General features: G+C 36.0%; 1 protein-coding gene across 1 annotated transcript in view; it reads left to right on the forward strand.

Moving 5' to 3' along the window:
- The window catches only part of kif26ba (kinesin family member 26Ba), a 367,132-nt gene that overhangs the window by 258,397 nt on the left and 88,175 nt on the right, over positions 1-20,560 (forward strand). Inside the window, exon 5 of the mRNA XM_039748799.1 lies at positions 11,672-11,855. Coding sequence (XP_039604733.1) covers positions 11,672-11,855 — 184 coding nt within the window. The remainder of the gene's footprint in view (positions 1-11,671; positions 11,856-20,560) is intronic.

Raw genomic sequence — 20,560 nt, forward strand, 5'->3', positions numbered from 1 at the left:
GCAACAGTAATGACTCTTCTAATTATCTTTATATACAGCTTTGTACCACAAGCAGGGAATAAACTTTGAAAGTGATCAGAGGAGGTGCTCAAGTTTTTATCTTGTTAGAGCATTAGTTGATACACAGTAAGTGTATGACACAAAAGCAGAACATCTGAGCCTAATCAGTTTTTAGTTCTTGGGTAGTATTTGAAAAAATGAGATGCCTTTGGTGAGTTTGAAGTGGAGATTTTGTTTTTTATGGTGTCTGTCATGTTTTATAGTATGTTCATACCACTTAAGAATATTGTTTCTCATTACAGGTGTAAATGTCTTCATAAAGATTTTACAACTGCTACAGCTGAATGCTTTATGCACAATAGCCAATAGCACCTAAGCTTTCAGTGGTATTACTAGATTCATGCTTAGTGTTAAAGTGTCCTTAGCTTTCATGTTGATTAACCTGGTGGTTAATTATGTATCTGGGAGTTCTGCCTATGCCAAGCGTCCATATGGGCCATGTCATATATATTCTTTGATGGCAAACAATTTGTAAAGTGTTGTTACTCAGCCTGTTAGAAATCTGAATAGACATTTAATTCATTCAGTGAATCCTTCTGCTGGTTTATCAGTATTTTTTCAGTTTGCATAGATATCTAATAGGTGAGACATTCACAAATCATATTCACAAGGTTTGAGAAAAAAAAAACTATAGTTGTGATCAGTGTGCACTGTCTGAACTGTTTTTCATACACCTGTTTCCAGTATTATGCAATAACATAGTGATACACTTTAATCCATCTATCTGTCAGTCCACTTTTAAAAAACACTTAATCCAGGTCAGGTTCACGGGTGTCCCAATACCTACCTGATCAGCATCAGGCACAATACAGGAACCAGGCCTAGATACAGTGCCAGGCAATTTCAGGGCACACACAAACACTTTGCCAAATTAGAGTTAGAATTTGAAATTAGTTAGTACCATGACCCGTCTGCCTTTAGACTTTTTTAATATAATTTTTAAATTAGTGTCCTCTTTGCATTCAAAATAAACCAGGTTACAATATTGTCAAGTGTTTTAAAAGAATGCTATATAGGAATACTCTGAAAGACATGCAGAAACTTTGCATGCTCATTTTAACAGTAGCGTTGCTAATGTGCTAATTTAATGTCATCTAACTACAGTATGTCTAGGTTAACACTTTTGAGTGGAATACTAAAAAATTAGATAAATAGATTGTTTTCGTGCAATTGTGATTCCAAGATGATTGAAATGTTGTGAGATAGTAAGAGAAAGCTACTAGAACATAAGCTGAAATACAAAAGTATTGACTGAGAAAAATATGCTCCTCCTTTAAATCAAATACATTTGTAAAGATAGATATTGATTAATAATATAAAGTACCATGTCATCTGCATAAAGAAATACTTTATGTTTAACTCTCTCTCTTAAAATCTTCCGAATATCTGCTTGCTTCTGAGTACGGCTAGCAGTAATGGAAAAAATCTCTTGGCAACAGAGGGCAACTCTGTCAAAATCTTTGCTGTAAAGCAAAATATTAGCAAGAGTTACACAAACAGATGCATTTATGTAGTAAACAGGTACTCCAATTTAGCTCTGTCAAAAGTTTTTTTCTGAATGAAAAAATAGCATAACCTCAGGAAGTTCATTGGCTTCTGAAGAATATTTTGCATTGAACATTCTTTGCCTGACTTTAAGAAATCCCATTTTACTTTCTGGAATTATCTATGGAGGCAATTTTTCCATTTTTTTTCTGGCAGCCTTTTGCAAAATCTTAACATCATTGTTAATTAACGAAATTGGTCTGTATGTTTTACATTCTAATGTGTTTTATTCATTTTTTTTATTTGCTTATTTATTTTTAAAGACAATGACTGACAGCTATCTTAATATTTTCTGTACAGGATTCTCATCTTTGAATCATTAGATGCTTCAGTCTTAGATTCAGAAAATTATCCAGCAGTGGCTGCCTCTGTGCAGGGTGTTTGAAGCTGTGGGATTTTTAAGATAATCAGAAAACACTTTGATAAGAGCTTCAATTTCATTATACTCATATTTCTCTTATAGTATTCTTTAAATATATGATTTACTTGTTATGTATTGATCGGCTTTAATTCTAGTTGCTTCATTTGTTTCTAGGACATCCTTTTGAATTCTTACTGTATAATAGTGGGAGGTCTGGAAATCGGAAGTACACCTTATGAGAAGGATTTAGGAGTCATAGAGGACTCTACACTATCAACGTCCAGACTGTGTTCAGAAGCCATTAAGAAGGCTAAGATAATGTTAGGTTGTATAGCTTGATGAGTGCAAATCCAAGGAGGTTATGCTGAAGCTGTATAATGCTCTGGTGAGGCCTCATCTGGAGTACTGTGTACATTTGTAGTCTCCTGGCTACAAAAGGACATATCCCAGGCCAGCGCTAGAATTGATGGTCCAGGCCGAGAGGGTCTTGGGGCCTGGGCCGGGAAGAGTTCCTGGCTAGTCCCTTCTCCGCGGAATCTTCGGGTCAAGGTCCGTAGCCACGAAAGGTCCCCGAGACACCAGCGCCCATAGGGCCTGCCCTTGTGCACGGCGTGGAGGCCGCGGGAGGGTGCCTTTTCCCCTCATGACAAGATCCAACGAGGCCCGGGAGCGCGAATGGCTTACCGCTGATTCTTTTAGACCAGTCTTGTCCCAGAATCACTGGGAAGGGGGTCAGGTAACACAGCGACCGTCATTTGGATTGGTTCCCCTTCCAGGTAACATAGCAGTGAGCGAACGATATGACCTAGTCCCCCATGCACACAGGTAACCAACAAAAGGTCCAGAGAAGAGCGATGCCGGGAAGGACCGCAAGGGAGGATGGGAAGGAGCGCCAGGGCAAGATGGCGGAAGGAAGTAATGTCAATCCAGGCCTATGGTGCAGGAAGGTCTTTTTTCTATGAGGAAGCAGAGGGACGTTGATTCCAGATCTACAGGGGATGAATTATGAAGAAAGATTCAAAACGCCTTTTCAGTTTAAGCAAAAGAGGATTAAGAGGAGACATGATTAAAGCTTTTAAAGTTATGAACGGAATTAGTAGACTGTTATTTTAAACACACAGCCGGAAACTTAAGGGTAAAGGGTAAATTTCACAAAAAAATTAGTAAGTTTTTCTTTACACAGAGAACCAGAGACACATGGAATAAGCTCCCAAGTAGCGTGGTAGACAGTAAGACTTTAGGGACTTTCAAAACTAGGCTTGATGTTATTTTGGAAGAATTAAGTTGATAGGACTGGCAAGCTTTGTTGGGCTGAATGGCCTGTTCTTGTCTAGATTGTTCTAATGTTCTAATGTTATAATTACTTGTCCTTGTCCAAGATGTTTAAGTATTCGTTACTGTGTATCTGTATATAATGCTATTTGTTTTGTATAAAGCTCAGTTGTGGAAGATTTAGTATAATTATATTTAAGTTAATAGTTCACAGTAATGCCATCTACTGTATTTTTGTATGAAAAAATAATTTGTCCGTCTGAGTACGCTGAGTAATCCACAGTGTTCCATCTGATACCTCTGTTGAAGCTTTCATATCAGCAAAAAAATCAATTTGTTTGGAAATAAGTTTAATAAATTCTTCATGCTATTTTAATTAAAGGACTAAATCACCAGTTGAAAGCTGAAATAGTACTTCTTGGACTTTTAAGCTCCAGGACGAGAAGGGCATGTTTAGAAATGATGGCATCATAATGGTGAGACTTGACAGAGGGAAGTAGTTTGTTAACAGTAATAAAGTAGCTGATTCATTAATTAAGTGTGATGCAATACAGTAGAGAAGTAGTATTTTCTGCAATGCAGGTTAAGAAACCTCTATTGATGTCATAAAGGTTACGGGCTTTGATGAAATGTGAGATTATCAAGGCATTATAGACACTGAAGTTACAGATAGACATGGTCTATCTGAGGCAGAATTTAGTTCAAAAATAAAATCTCATTGTGAGTTTATATAGTATGGTGGACCATTTACTATGAGCTGTTTTTCATCCTAGTTTGGTGCGTATAAGATTGATTTAATTTCATTAATTTTCACAACCACTATCATGTAGCACCCACCCATATTAGAGGTTACTTCATTACCAACGGACTAAGTTGTGTTATAAATCCACATCCTTACTCTTTAAATGTATATATCATTGTAAGAATAAAATATTTGGGAACACTTATGTCTACATTTGTGGCCACGTGTTTTCACAAGATCAGCTCTGTTTGTGAGTATAACATTAATTTAATTGATTTTTGTTATGTAAGTTAAATCCTGTAGAAATAGTGATGTTCATTATATTGAGATGAGCTTTAATTAAAAGTACGTAATCTGTTATGAAATAGTAGAGCAATTGGAAAATCATGGGATACTCCAAAGCAGGGTGTTGTAGGTGCAGTATCTTTATTAATTTTTTGCAACCTCTTTGTTACTGTTACAAATGTTTTTATTTTATTTCATTTTTGGAGTGTTTTAACATAGAGAATTTATTTTCATTATCAGCTTTGATTTGGCTTAACAGAAAGTACATTTATTATTTTTTTGCTGAGTCTACTGTGGAACGACATTTTGCTTTCACATTTTGTAAAATTTTTTTTATATTTGCTGCCTTGGTTGCTGCCATGTCACATCAGGAAGTGTGCGACACGTGATGCCATCATTGCCCAGCATAAAGGTCAGCGTTGTACACTTCCTGGTAGTCCAAGTTTGAGTATATTGTGTTGTGATGAGTGTTAATTATGTTGAATTTAATTAAGATTTCTGCTTTGTTAATTTTTGACTTTATAATTGACAGTAGATTAGTTTTTAGGATTAGGTGCTAGTTTATTTGAACAGTGCTTTGATTTTTGACTTAAACTTTTTTTTTCTCTTTTATCTAATAGTCCTTTGTCATTTAAAAAGTCTTTTCTGTCTCCACCATCTTGGCAGAACACAGGGAGAAATGCTTATTATACAGAGAAGATTCTGTGATACTCTAACTTCAGACTGCCTGTGGTTTTCATGAGAATGCACATACCAAGTTATTCTCCTATGTGAAAGAAGAAATGATTGTTGAGGGAGAAGGTTAATTGATTCTGGATTCAGGGGGTTGAATTTTAAATTACATAATCATTCATGAACTGCAAAAAAAGTCTGATCTTTATAAAGTGTATTGCTATAAAAATGTTCAGTGAAATGCAGAAGTGTTTTAGCAAAAGACTATACCACATATCAATTAATTCAGTCTTCAGCTTTCTATTGAAAGAGCTGAATCAATATTCTCATCCACTAGCCACCCCCCACAGTTGACAATAGTCTTGTTCCTGGTGTTGAACTAGTTTCGTTAGCTGTCTCGGAGGGATTTGGCGGGTCTTTTAGTGACCACAAAAGGCTGCCGTGATAAGGTCACTCTTTAAGAATAAGCTTGCGGCCAATCAATGAATTATGGAAAGCAATTGAACTGTACCTGATAGCAGGCTTCACAAGCGCAACACTTCATTTAGGACTCACTCATGTAATTTTCATTTAAATGTATCTGTTTAACAGGACATGTCTTTAATAAGAGCAGAATGATTTATCAAGAATCATAATTATTGGGATCAAATTAGCCCTGTCACTGTCTATTAAAATAAACATAATTAAAAATGTCCTCTTCTGATAAATTGATATTGGAACCAGTTGCTTTTTATACTCGACATCTTGAACTTGATGACAACTGTTGGAATTCTAAATTTAGTGAGCTCAATTTGAGAGGATATACTCTGTTGGTGTCTAAAATAGTTCTGTTTAAATTTGGCTGCTGGGACCTTATTACATGATTGCTGCATTTCACAAACTTATTAAATATTTTTAATGTTGAATTTGTTACCTTTGTAACTTTAGTTTATTTTTCCGTGTTTCTTTGCCATGCTAATGGGTCAGTAGATAAAATATATCAGATTTTCAAGCATCTATCAGGTGCAAATATGTCCATCTGAAAAAGTAATATTCCGCATACAAAGTAAGGTGTCCTGGCATGCATACAGTGCTAGTGGGATACGCAACAGCCCCCTGCCATTCTAAGCTGAGCAAGACTAGATAATGGACTGATGGACAGATGGATAATACAGTAGAATTTGGTGTGTTTCAGTACAATTCTATATTTTCTTTAATTACGCTGCAGTATGTTGTGATGGAAATAAAATTCAAAGCAATTAATGTAGCTTCTTAAATTTTGATTAATATTAAAGGAATATTACACCCAATTTTTTTAACGTATTACTTACTCCATATAGTGTATAGTGGTGACTAAGAAAAATTTTCAGTCTCATGTTTTCCTGGAGAAAGTACATACATTTTCTGATAGAATCGGTCCCAATAATGACCAATGCTGGATAATGGCAAAGGATGTGATAAATGTCAGTTATCCAGTTGTATGTTCAACATTTGCAAAAATGCAAGCTTTTTTGCTCAAATACTATAAATAGATGCTCCCAGAATAAACAGGAAAATCTTGAACAGAAACTTAAGTATCATGTAAATTACTTTTTGAATTGAAGACAGGACTCTTGACCAACAAATTAGGAGAAGTGAGTCGTTAATTCAGAAAATCTTTCCTATGATGCGTTAGTTACCTGTTTATGATTTGTGCTGTTTATTTTGGAAGTAAGTATTTAACAATATTTTAGCAAAATAGCATGCATTTTGCACGTTTTGAGCATATGATTAGATAACCAGTTTGTGGATTATGTGACATGACTAATGTGCAATATGTATTTTTTTCTATGGACGTTTTTTAACATTGTTGTTGTCCAGCATTGGTTGCTATTGGGTCATGTTCTGTGAAAAGCTTTAGTATATCAGTTCTCCACAATAACATGACATTTAAATTTTGTCTGCTGCCATTACAAACTACATGGGTTAAATAAAATATAAAACAACCAGTAACGGCGCACTGCACAATATGGTGCAGTGAATACACTTGACTTGAGCATTCCTAGTTTTCAGACTCTTTTTCTGTACGTTTAGCATTCATTTTCTCAGTGGTTGATGCGCTTGCTGCTTCCAGAGCAGCTCTTCTTTTCTCCACTCTAGCGGCCACTTCTTCTCTTCTTTCGTCGGCATCTTTTCACGTTAAAACTGAATTAAGTCAGTGTTTGTGTTGCAATTACTTAGTACGTTTTGTTTCATTTTTCACTTAAGCTGGCACTTTCAATCTGCCTCAAAAATGATTTAAGATATGAAGAGGTAGGGGAAGTGATGGCAAAGGTGGTAGGGATGAGAATGGCGCCTGTGCATTTTTTGTACGCCTTTGCCGCACAGCCACCCTGCTGGCCACTGCCGAGAGTTGATTCTACAATAAAACTAAAAAGAGGAATAACATTGGAGGTCAATCATCATTGCCAAAAGTGGATAGTAGACGTCACGTAGTATATGTGTACCAATTTTCAGGTCAATAAGTCAAACGGTTTGTGAGTTACAAGTGATTTAAAATCCTGGACAGACAAATGAACAGCCACGGTAGCATATTATACTGTACATAAAGATTATCATATTTTGGGTGGCGTATTCCTTTACAATAGTTTTGAATATCTATCTTCTACCTTAAAAACCTTAAAATAATTAATGTTTTATGACAAGCTGAAGAAATGTATTTGTAATTATGTTCCATCGTTCACACACTACTTTCTGTTGAGTTTTAAAATGTAAAGTCTTCACTGTGCATTTACTGCATATGTAGTGTTGTCTTATTATTATGACAGATAATGCTGCCAAATTGATTTCCTATGTCTGACATGACACATAATGTAAGTAATCTTTGCTCTGTTTTCTTTGACCTTTAGCACCATAAAAAATGAAAAGTAGAATCATGATATTTCAATATATGAAATGGCATTTTCCTGTTGATACAGTGTTTTTCTTTCATATTTACTTGGGTCACATTTTCATTTATGCTTCTTTAAAGGGATGCTCTTTTTAATATTATTTGCACATTATTTTGAAAATCTCACTAAGAATATGTATTTAATTATACAGTATAGCCCTTTATGGATTAACAGAGAGATGCTTTATTTTTTGAATAACGCATGAGAAAACCTTGTGTGGTTTATGATGTTTATTGTAAATTCTAATTAGCTTTCCAAAAATGATGTTTTCTCAGTACAATGTAGCAACCCAAGATGGCAGTTGCTCTAAATGCTCTCTCTTACATTTTCACAACCCATATCATAAGAATGTTTGTAGTGTTCACCTCCTATTCTTGATTGGCATGTTTTACTTCATAAATTGTGTGGTGTAGCAGGATGATCACTAATCCTGATGCATATACTGTATTTTTAAATATAGCAAGACACATGCTCAAACTGACACAAGAATTTCTGCAGAGGCTGACACAGGAAGCAGACAATTAAGCCTTTATCTAGGCTGGGATTTAAAAATCCACTTACCTTCATTCAGTTTAAGCTAAGACTTGCCCTGGCACTTGAAAAGAGTAACTGAAGTGTATCTCAAGTGCCATCTACACCTATGCAATCTTGTTGTCTGTTCTGAATAATACTGAACTGATTTTATTTGACATCATTTTTATTTAACATCAAGTGGAGTGATGTAAGATCATTTATTCAATTGGTACTTCAATATCAAGTCCATTAGATTTCAAGACTCATTTAACTCAGTTATATGAATCCTGATGAGCATGAATGTTAACATGCTATGATTGTTCTCTACATATGCTTGAGTTTATATAAAATTATAACTTTTTCTTTTGCTACACAGTGCTATTTTATACATACATACAAACACTGAACATTTTGTCAATATGAAAGCTGTGTACAGTCCGTTGTTAACAGACATTGACCATAGCTTGGTCAGGAAGCTGCACCTCTGTTGTAGTTTGAAAGATACGTTAAAGGTGACTTTCAGATGTGTGGGTTGGGACCAGAATATATTATCTCATTATGACATTTTTAAAGTTTGCTTGCATAAGTTACAGGATTAATTTAAGGTCTTGTCTACTTTTTGATTTGTCTAAAAGATGATACTGGTGCATTAATGATAACCGGACAATTGCATTGGCTATCTGGATGTGCCACTTTGTAGGAAGCAAGATTACGCTACTTGATTTCACTGGTCCCTGCTGGTCTTGGTAACATTATGTTTGTGTGTGCGTGTGTGTGTGTGTCTTGTTCATTGTGACATTATGTATTTACCGCTGTAAAATGTGATATTATGTATTCATTGGAATCCAAGCTGGTCACTGTATATGCGCCATTTACTGATTCTTCTGTTGTGATTTTCTCCAGATGCATTGGATTTCTTATCACATTTGAAATAGTGTGGGTGTGCATGTGTATGGCTGTTGCCTGTAATGGATTTACATCTTATTCAGGACTGGTTTCTACATTGTGCATAGTGCCTCTTACAAGATATGAAATATACTAATGATGTAAAAACGAAATACAGCATTTACTATAGTTGTAGCTTGGGCACTTTATCAGAAACTTGCCAATTAAATATATTTTAGACCTCAAACAAGCAATATTGTGAAGTGAGACATTACTACTTGCCAAACATCCAAAATCTCTGAGTACACTGTTACCCCATGAGGTCCAGATGTAACAATACTTACACAACAACACAACAAAACAAAAACAACAGTTACTCAGTTTTCTAAACATGTAGCAATATTTTGAATGTCATCAGAAGAAAGGAGGAAGGCCACTGGCCTTCTGTAGGCAGGTATGTCATGTGCCAGCATTGTCAAACAATGTGGATTAAGCCACTGCACTGTGTATCAATGGTGCAGGCAAGGTTTCAGCAAACTAATAAACAGGTGATGTTCGAAAATCTGGTTGCCCCTGAAAAACCACACCAGAGCAGGACTGAAATACCCGAGAAATTGTTTAAAATCTGCTATTCATAGAAATGAGACCATCAACAGTTATAATGCACGCATTATTAACAAGACAACGAGGGATAGACGTCTTACTGGTGGACTTTGGCTTGTCAGAGGCCCTCTGCTCACACCTCCTCTATCTGTCTCTACATCAGAACATTGCGAGAGCTCACATTAGGTCACTGGTCACTGGTCACAAGTGGCTTGAGGAATACTGGTGTGCAGGTGCTGCCTTGGCCAACCACCTGTCTTGACCTAACTCCTGTAGAGCAGCTTAAGGATGCCTTGGATCGCAACATACAATGGTGCCATCCTCTGCCCAGTTCTAGCAAGTTACTAGAAGACTGCAATATACAGTAGCTGTTATTAATGTTCACAGTCATTATTTTCCTGCTGTCCTTGTTGTTGGGCTCTTTTGTGTTCCTAGTTTTCTCATTTTTTATGGTTACTGCAATGAAGTTGGAAAATCCTGTCCAGCAGCAAATGGTGTGTTTCTTTTTCCCATCAGTATATATGTAATTTGAGGGGTAATATAGAAGTGAAAAATATACATCAATACTCTAATGCCTCACTATTGTAGGCACTGTAATGGCTAATGATACTTTTCTCAAAATTGCAATCCATTTTTAGAATACAACAGTTAGTTTCTCACCTGCAAAGCTGTTTTATACTATTGTCTTATTAATTTTTTTCTTGGTTCTACATCGATATGTCATCATTTATTCTCTTCAGGTCACATTCTAAGTCGTTTTCTTACATGAGAAGACAAAGTTTAAAGCCTCTGAAAGATGCATTCACTCAAATGTACAACTTTCAAGGGCCAAGTGCGTGATTTCAGTTCCCTTCATTAACACTGTACAAACATTTAGTGAATATTCACACAGTTACATCTGTGGTGTGTCTATTTTTCAGGGGAAAAATTTCCAGACCATTCTGAATCTATCCTCTTGGTCACTTCCACAAGGCTGCGACAAGTTACACTTTACTACAACCCCAACATCTTCCCATTGCTTTTCAAAAGTTCACTCCTATTACACTATACACGAGGGTTGAATGTTCGCAGCTTTGTTATTTGCTTTTTTCTATTAGTGACAACAATAGGCAAATATCTACATCTAGACAAGAGTCATCCTTGAGGTTTTGGAGTGAAAACTTAATACATCTGCAAGAATACAGGCTTTATTTTGCTTTAGAAAGATAGGCTCCCACTTTCTCTAATGCACTACTTTTATTTTTTACTGACCTAAGAAAAAGAAATTACTGCATCTGAAGTATGGAGGTAGGGAATGATTCTTGTATTGTGTGAGCAGAAAATCTCCAATCTTTCATTTTCTCCAAGGGGACAAGATATTCATGAGCACAAGATTAATTTACTGTATGTTTCAGGTGAAGTATAAGACTTTATAAATTGCGCTAGAAAATCCTATTGATTAATGATAAAGTTTTTACCTACATTCTGAAAACTTTGACAGTGTTTTCTCTTCTTAATTGTCACTGAAATAATTCAGCAGTAGTTTCAAGCAAGAGTTGCTAGCATTTGATTTTTGTAAACCAACTAGGTTGTATAAATTGGCAATTAAAGTCATGCTAGAAGCTCTGAAACCAAAAGCTGGAAGTGATCCACAGAAGACCAAGTGGTCTGTCACTTTATTAAATGTATGTCCACATTTATAGGGTTATATATTGATATTTATTGTCATACAGGTTATGATAACTACGGAGGTGTGAAATGGGTGGATATTGGCAGTTGCTTTAATCAAGAAAAGACATGTTAAAATGTGGAAATGTAACGCTTTTTTAATGATTTATTTTGTAGAGCTGCTCAAAAATTGAACCTTTCCTCCAAAAAGAAGAAACAACGTCCCACTCCGTCCTATGTGTGTGACCCACCTCTGTTTCCCACCAATTTCAGTGGTATTCTGCAGACATCTCCACCACCTGCTCCACCATGCTTGCTCCGAGCTGTCAACAAAGTCAAGGACAATCCAGGCCTGGGAAAAGTAAGACATAATAGACATTTCAGATTTCATAGATCATCTCTGAGTGTCAGAGGTGAATGAGTCTTACTAAGAAAAGCACCAACTAACCCTTTGTTTCATTCTCTTTGAATGGAAAAAACTGCTTTAAAGGTTTAAGTTGCTTATTGAAATGGATTAACAAAATGCAGTGATATTTATCAAGTTATGTTTATTGTAAAATGAGCATAGTACATAGTGTATATTGTACAGTGAAATATTTACTGTTTACTCAGGCAGTTGACAATGATATAGAAACAAAATAGCATTTAACATACAGTATATATGTATGTGTATATATATATATATATATATATATATATATATATATAATTGTATACAATATACAGGTATTTGCTAGTACAGTATTTATATTTATGTATTTATATATTATATATGTATACTGTATATATATCCTGTTTGCCTTTATAAGGCGACGAGTGTTGTATATTTCCTGAATAGAAGGCAGCTGGCTGTCGGTAATATTGTATGATTCCTTCACCACCCTGTGCGATTCTTCACAATCTTAAGCCGAGCCGGTGCCATGCCATGATGTGAGGCAGCCAGTAAGGATGGACTGTACCGTGCACTTGAAGTTTGTGAATACTATGATCACATCCTTGGTTTTGTTGAAATTAATGGTGACACCACTGTGGGTAAGCCATCTCTGTTCATCGAGTTAAGTATAGGTTACTCCATCATAGTTTTTTATTCTGTAAAACTCACATCACTTTAAAAATGGAATAGGATTGTACTAGTTTTATATCTGATGACACAAAAATATATCGAAAGGCTGCTTCACCTTGAGTCCAAATGCTTACTATCATTGGTACTGTGAAGAGTCATATACGAAATATTTGAAATCTTGGCAGAAGTGCCCCTAATTTGCCTGGCAAATTAGCTTGCCTAGTGATTATACCATTAATTGGTGAAAGTGCAGCAATAAATGACATATTACAGTTTATATTATCATTAAAATAAGAATGTATGCACTTACGGTTTAACAGAGTAAGAGATATATTTGACCTTTACCTAGTCTTGAAAACTGAATTTCTATTCACCCTTGTCCATTAATTTCAAATAAAATTATAAGGACATATAAAACACAATGAAACAGGGCAGCACAAGCACAAAATACATAAAATGCTGATCACAATACATAGTATAAACCAAATGTAAAACTCAGTAGACAGCAAAGAATTGTGGTGATGTCATGCTTATTCAGCAGTCAGAGAGTAAAGCTGCTCCCTTCTCCACCTCCCCATCGAGGCCCTGGTTTTATTAGTGCAGGTCACTGGAATTCTGTAACCCAAAGCAAATAATGGTCTCAGTTGACTGGTACTGCCTAATGTGTCATTGGTACTGTCTGTGCCAGCTCATTGACTCCTCAGATGATGATCAGGATATGGTTCTCAGCAGTCCAAAGCTCCTCATTGATTTGGATTGTGAGTCTCTCCAAAGGGCTCTAGCTTGGTTGTCTGTTTGATTCTACTCAGGACGAAATTGAAGGATTTATTTCTCATGTGGCACTAGGTGGTTCAATTACTGTCTTTCTCAGTAAAAACAAGGACTTACTACAATGTGCATCGTACAGACCAGTCTCACTCCTGAATAATGACGTTAAGATACTCTAGAAAGTTCTAGCCAGAAGGACTGATAAAGTGCTTCCTTCCGTAATATCACAAGACCAAAACGGATTTATTATAGCAGTCACATAGCGTCTAATCTTTGACGTGTGTTTAATGTAATATATTTACCCATTTAATCTAACACCCCAGAGATCTTATTATCTTTGGATGCAGAAAAAGCATTTCACATGGTTGAAAGGGACTATCTACTTCACTACATTGCACAAATATGGGTTCGGCCCAAATATATGTGCCTGGATCAAACTACTTTATACAAGTCCAGAACCTACAGTTTGTATTAACAACATTATTTCAGATTACTTCAAACTAATATGTGGTACACTACAAGAATGCCCGCTATCACCATAGCTCTTTGTAATCACCATTGAACCATTGGCTGTTTACTTTCAAAATGTATCTGAGATAAACTGGATTATCAGAGAAGGACTTGAACAGAAAATATTACTATAAGATGATGATATGGTACTGTATATATCTGACCCACAAAATCCCCTGCCAGTAGTCCTAAAAGCATTAGCAGATTTTCAAAAGATACCTGGACTCAAAATTAATATGAATAAAAGTGTGCTTTTTCTAGCAAGCCCTCTTGTGCACAATATTAGACTGAACATTTATATTAACAGATAAGTTTAAATATCTAGGGGTAAATAGCACAAGTAAATATAAAGCTCTTTTTCAACAAAATTTTGCTGTCTGTATGGAAAACATTAAGCAAGACATAAATAGATGGTCTACCCTCCATCTTATATTAGCAGGGAGAATCAGCTTCTTTTTCTATTTTAAAGCATCCCCATATACATTAACATTTCATTTTTCTAAGAAATTAGATTTAATCATAACCTAATTTTTTTGGAATTTGAAACATACATGCACCCAAAGTGTGACTCTACAATGACCTAAAGCAGAAGGGGGAATGGCACTACCTAACTTTCAATTTTATTACTGGATGGCAAATATACAGGCCATAAAGATCTGAACATAAAAAAACACAAATTGATGAATATACACAAACCTGGTCTGCAATAGAATTAAAATCTTGCAGTACTTCCTTATATTTCACATACGATTGTTAATACACTAATATTCCAATTGTCCTTCATTCACACAGAGTGCATTTATCTCATTTAAAATTGTCCAAAATGTATCCAGAGCAAGATTCAACCTGTGAACATTGTGATCTAGCTCCAGATTCACTGGGACACATTTTTTTTTTTAATGTGCACCAAATTAACATAATTTTGGACAAAAATGTGTGAATGCCTACCAGAGAGTGCTGGTGTCACAATCACCCCTAACCCATTAACAGCAGTGTTTGGTGTACTCCCAGATGGGTTTAAAGTGGAGACGGACAAGCAAACTATAATTGCCTTTACCTCACTACTAGTATGTAGACTTATCTTACACAAATGGAAGAATTCCACCCTAGCTCTTTTAAGTCATGGGGTAACTGATGTTCTATACTACTTGAAAATAGAAAAAATTGAATTCTCACTTAGAGGATCTGTTCAAAACTTTTAAATATATGGCAGGATGTAATCAATAAAATTTTAGAATAAGCTTCTATATCGGGGAAAATCTACTCTTCCTTTCTTATTGCTTTGAAAGATTTGCTCTGGTTGTTGGCTGTCCTCTCTTTCTCTTGGGTGGGGGTTGAAGTTTAGTTTGTTAAGTTAGACTTGATTGTATTTAAATTAAAATCAATAAAAATATATAAAAATAATGGAAATGTCTGACAATTGCCAATTACCCTCATCTTTGCTTTCTATTTTGTTCCTTTAGTTTGTTTGGCTACAGTGCAATTAGTTGAACACGCTAAGACTCTGCTGGACTGTTCATATGTGAAGTGAGCCAGATGGACTGTTTCTCATAATAAATTTATAATTTAACTTTACTTGCGTATATATTTACAGTGTGCATATACAGTATATGCACACAACGCATATTTTAATCTGGATATGTAAGTGGCCTACTTATTTATGTGCAATGGCCTGGAGGTCAAAGCTGGACTGGAGAGGCTGCAGTCAGTGATTTGTCTTTTTTTCATTAACCTGCTGTACAAGACGTAATGAATCTGGCATAGCTGGGGGAGTGAATTATTATCGATTGGTTTTGGAACATCACTTCATTGTTAACATCGTGTATGAAAAGTGTGACGTAAACTAGAAGTGGCTAATTAGGCACTGAAAAAAGAGATGTAAAATAAGAATATGAAGAGGTTAAACAGGTAGCTTTTTCACTGCCAGAACAAACACATTCATGAGTCAGTAGTTGTAGTTTCCCAAAAAAAGTGGAAGCTTTTTTGTGATCTTTAATAGTACACTATGTTTTATCATATTAATCAGATCATTAAAAAGGGTTAAACATCTGCGATCAACAAAAATAAACATCTGTCTTGTGAAATGGTAGCAGATCTCAAAAGTTTCTACACATGCTGTATACAAAGAAAACATTTCAGGTAGCCCAGCAAGCTAAGCAAATTATGCTTGTTGACTCTCACTGACATAAATATATGATCCATTTTAAGTAGATAATGCTTTTTATGTAAGAATGCAATGAAAGATTGTTGCGTGCAGAATGTCAGTCTTCAATTCCTCTAAAGCCAGCGATAAAAATAAACAAATGGGCAAAGATGTTGTGGTGCATTGATGGCTCTGTATCTCAGATCACAATGGCCATCCTTTCTGTTTTTCCTCATTTGATTAGGCTTCTTGTACTGTACAGCATGTCCAATCAATACAGCAACTGTGAGTGTAAGAATTTACAGCAGATCCAATCCTAAGTAAGGGCAAGTCTTGCTGGATGCTAAGAGCAAATCTAGTCTCTGTTTAAGAAAGGTGATGCATAAAACACTTCTGCTATAGGTAGCATTAGCCAAATATTTTTATTGCAGTTTTTAGGCAACTTACAAATATGGATAGCATATATGAGTTCTGATCAAAATATTACGAGCGAAGGTGTAACTCAAAGTATCAGGCACAATGAAGGTGTCACAAGTCACATAGTGTGTGTCTTAGGGATTATTGTGAGTAAGCTCAAAAGACCAAGAGATGATTTATTAGCTAAGGGCAATCAGGGAAAGCAAAGGGTCAACACTGGCAGATCAAACTTTTAAAAAGCAAGAAAAAACAAAGGGCAAGACCTTACTCTAGTGTCGAAGGCAAAGCAAAATTTGACAATCAAAACACAAACCTAGTGCTTAGACCTAGTGCTAGGGCCTATTGACAATTAAATGAGAAACAAGACATTGTGTATACATCAAGGTATAATATATAGTAAAGGTGTTGCGTTTTTATAATGTCATCTCCATGATGTCATTGTCACCATGATTAATACTATGTGATATATCCCGGAAGGTAAATAATATAAACATTTCCAAGTAAGGTTAATATGAAAAATAAATCACAAAAACAGAATTCTTGGGTATGATATATAACAAATGCTTAATTCCACAACAGGTACTTTCATTGAATGGGATACAAGTTTAATTCCGGCCCTACTGAAACACAGCCATATTCACAATTACAATAAAACGATTCACAGTCGCCTTTTGACCTCAACATGTATTTGTCACTATGGGAAAAGACCAAGAACATACTTTACTTATCCAAGGCAACGCACAACATTTCAGATACAATTGGTTACATTTCTTTTGTTTTCTAAATGGAGTACAGGCAGGTCAAGTGACTTGATCAGGGTCATACAGTGTCAGTAATGGGGTTTGAACCCACAACCTCACGGTCTGAAGTCCAAAACCTTAACTACTACACCGCACTCTATGCAGAACGGTGCTGTGATCCAGTACTGTGAGCCATTATCACGGTGAGTTGTTAAAGAATACTACACTTGACTAAAATCATGTTTCTAAAGTATTGGATCTTTAAAGTACACTTTTAGCTAACATCAGAGCAGAATACTTTATGGAGCGTGTTATCTTTACAAGCAAACAAACAGTTTAGTTTCATAGCATTGGAGCTGGACATCAAACCATAAATCCCAGCAGAGAATATGGGGAGTAACGTTAACATCAGTAAATTTCAAGTTCACCTTTGTGTTCATTGACTAAATGATGGTGTTATTGTTAGTCAAGCTGCTGCCGTATTCTACAGTTTAAACTCTAAGTCAGAGACTATTCTTATGAGGTTTGCGCATTTTCTCCTTGAATATTTTTTTTCTGGGTCATGAGTTTCTACAATTTATGTGCACAAAACCCATTAATCATCTTTTTTTTAAATGAAACCTCGATAAAAAAAGTGAACTTGTCACGTAGGTTATGTCAAAAATGTATAAAGGCATACATAATGTAATTAAATTCATATAAAATGCATTTTTTCATGTTTTCTTTAGTAGAGAATTGTTAAGTCTGTTTTGTGCACTGCTGATTCTTAGTGAATACTTATAGAAGAACCTGAGAAGCCGTGGAAGAAGGACTGACACCAGTATTTGGTAATGGTCCATGGAAAGACTGTTTAGCTAGCTTCTTGTGACATACCCTGACTAACTGCCACTATAGGCCTCAAGAGACATCATTTTCTTCCTAAGGTTACTCCAGTGTTGGCCTTGGGAGATGCTAGTAAGTACAAGAACGCTTTACCTCGCTTCACCTCATGTCATTCCCTCCCTTCCAGTCCAACCTGGCAAGCTATTCAGCACAGATTCTTTTATGCTATACCTATATCTTATGCTTTCCTCACAGGTCCCTTTTTTCTGGGATTTGCCGACTAGGTCTGCCTGTGCTCTGTTCATTTAACAGCTTGAGTCCTTGGCTTTTAATGGGAGAATGGGTGAATTTCGTATGCAGCATCCTTTTTATTAATTAACAAATTGCGCCTTTGTCCAGCATTCCAGAAGCTTACCTTGCTCAAACAGTGTTGTCTTTTTTATAGGCTTTAGAATTTTCTGTGTCCATATTGTGATGAACTGAAAGAGAGGTGTGATAAGAGTTATCATTGGTTTATGGTAATTTTGCTTGGCTCTGCTTCTTCTTCCTTTTTTAGTTTGTCAACCAGGAAAGCCTTTTTCCATATGTCTAAATTTATAGTTCACTACTAAAAACATGCTGAACAATTGTACACAGCAAACAGTTAACTTCCCCACCCAATTTGAAGCTTCCACATTATCAAAATTCACCAATCTGTAAATGTATGTGGTACTTAAAGGCTGATTTTTTTATGTTATGCATCCTATGTGATTTGACACACAATAAAAAGAAGCTGCTAATATTAAAATTGCAAGAACTCACTGAAATATGGAGGGGTTAAAAAATAATGAACAGTATTAGAAGTGGGGGAACAATTTAAATGCGGGATGGCATTCCCTAATATTCCCACTTACAGTACTTCAAACACTGCTTTCTGGGTAAGTCTAGGCCTCTAATTCAGCACATCATTAATAATTTTAGCAATGTTTATCTTTGTGTTTGAGTAGGCAAATGGACTGGACACTTGTCCCCACCACTGGCAAACTGTGCAACAGCTCTGCAAAAAGCAAAAGTCCTATAAAATTTTATTTTAACGTGTTAGGAAACAATGTACTGTAAGAATTACGTTTGCTAGATTGATAGTGCAGTCCAAGTTCATAGGATGGTAGAAGTCATACAGTATGCTGAACTAGAACCTGAGTGGGAGATTAGGCTGTCACAGGTTGTATTTCCTCTGACTCAAGCATAGACCTTCAGACAGGGTTTGGGAAGAAGTCCATGAAAATTTACTGTAGGCATAATATGTTCTTCTTCTTCTTTCGACTGCTACCGTTAGGGGTTACCACAGCAGATCATCTTCTTCCATATTTTCCTGTCTTCTGCATCTTGCTCTGTCACATCCATCACCTACATGTCCTCTCTTGTCACATCCATAAATCTTCTCTTAGGCCTTTCTCTTTTCCTCTTGCCTGTTAGCCCTATCTTTTACATCCTTTTCCCAATATACCTAGCATCTCTCCTCTGCACATGTCCAAATCAACACAATCTCGCTGCTCTGACTTTGTCTCGCAACAGTCCAACCTGAGCTGACCCTCTAATTTACTCATTTTTAATCCTATCCATCCTCGTCATACCCAATGCAAATCTTAGCATCTTTAACTCTGCCACCTCCAGCTCTGTCTCCTGCTTTCTGGTCAGTGTCACCGTCTCCAGCTCATATAACATAGCTGGTCTCACTATCGTCCTGTAGATCTTCCCTTTCACTGTTGCTGATAACTATCTGTCACAAATTACTCCTGACACTCTTCTCCAACCATTCCACCCTGCCTGAACTCTCGTTTTCACCTCACTTCCACAGTCCCCAAGACATAATATACAGAGAGCTAAGTTCTAAATTTTAGATCTAAGTGCTCTCTGGCTGCAAATTTCCCCATTAAACTCTCACAATGTAGTGTGATGCTATATGTTACTCATTTGTAACTGTTTTTGACTTTAAATTTATAGTGCGGAAACACTGTGTTAAATTACATTTTGTTTCATTTACAGGGTGCTTTACACTATATAATCAACTAAACAAAGCTCCACCCTTTCTAAACATCAATAGCCTTTTCCAATTGGTGATGTAACCTTTTTAAAATATGTTGAGAAAAGAAGTTCCTAATCTACCAGACTAAATGTAGAACAAGAGCCCACATTTTCCCAGTGTACAAATTGCTTAGCTATGGCTTTGAAGAAAGTGGTGAAAAGCCTTCTAAAATATTACCCAATAGCTACAGCACAAATAGTTACTGCAATGTACTTAAAAGATATAGTAATTCTTAGCCCTGACAGGAAAGTGGATGTCAGAGCCCAGAAAGGAGAATAGAAGCACAGCCTCTCCATTCCCTTCTTGTCAAAGGCTGGCCTCATAGTTATTAATGACAACCTTCAATACAATTTCACCAACCCTCCTTTCAGAGGCATTAAGATGTGCCTGATTTGTTGTGGGATTGACAACAATAGACCCCTTATTTGTTTATTTATTTATTTTTGATTCCACTGTTTATTTTGATTAATATGTTTACCCTTGTGTAGATATCTCAATCAAAGTTGCCAGTTATGGCACATAAAAGCTTACGGAAGAT

Source organism: Polypterus senegalus, chromosome 3 (assembly GCF_016835505.1).
Source record: "Polypterus senegalus isolate Bchr_013 chromosome 3, ASM1683550v1, whole genome shotgun sequence".
NCBI classification, from domain to species: Eukaryota; Metazoa; Chordata; class Cladistia; order Polypteriformes; family Polypteridae; genus Polypterus; species Polypterus senegalus.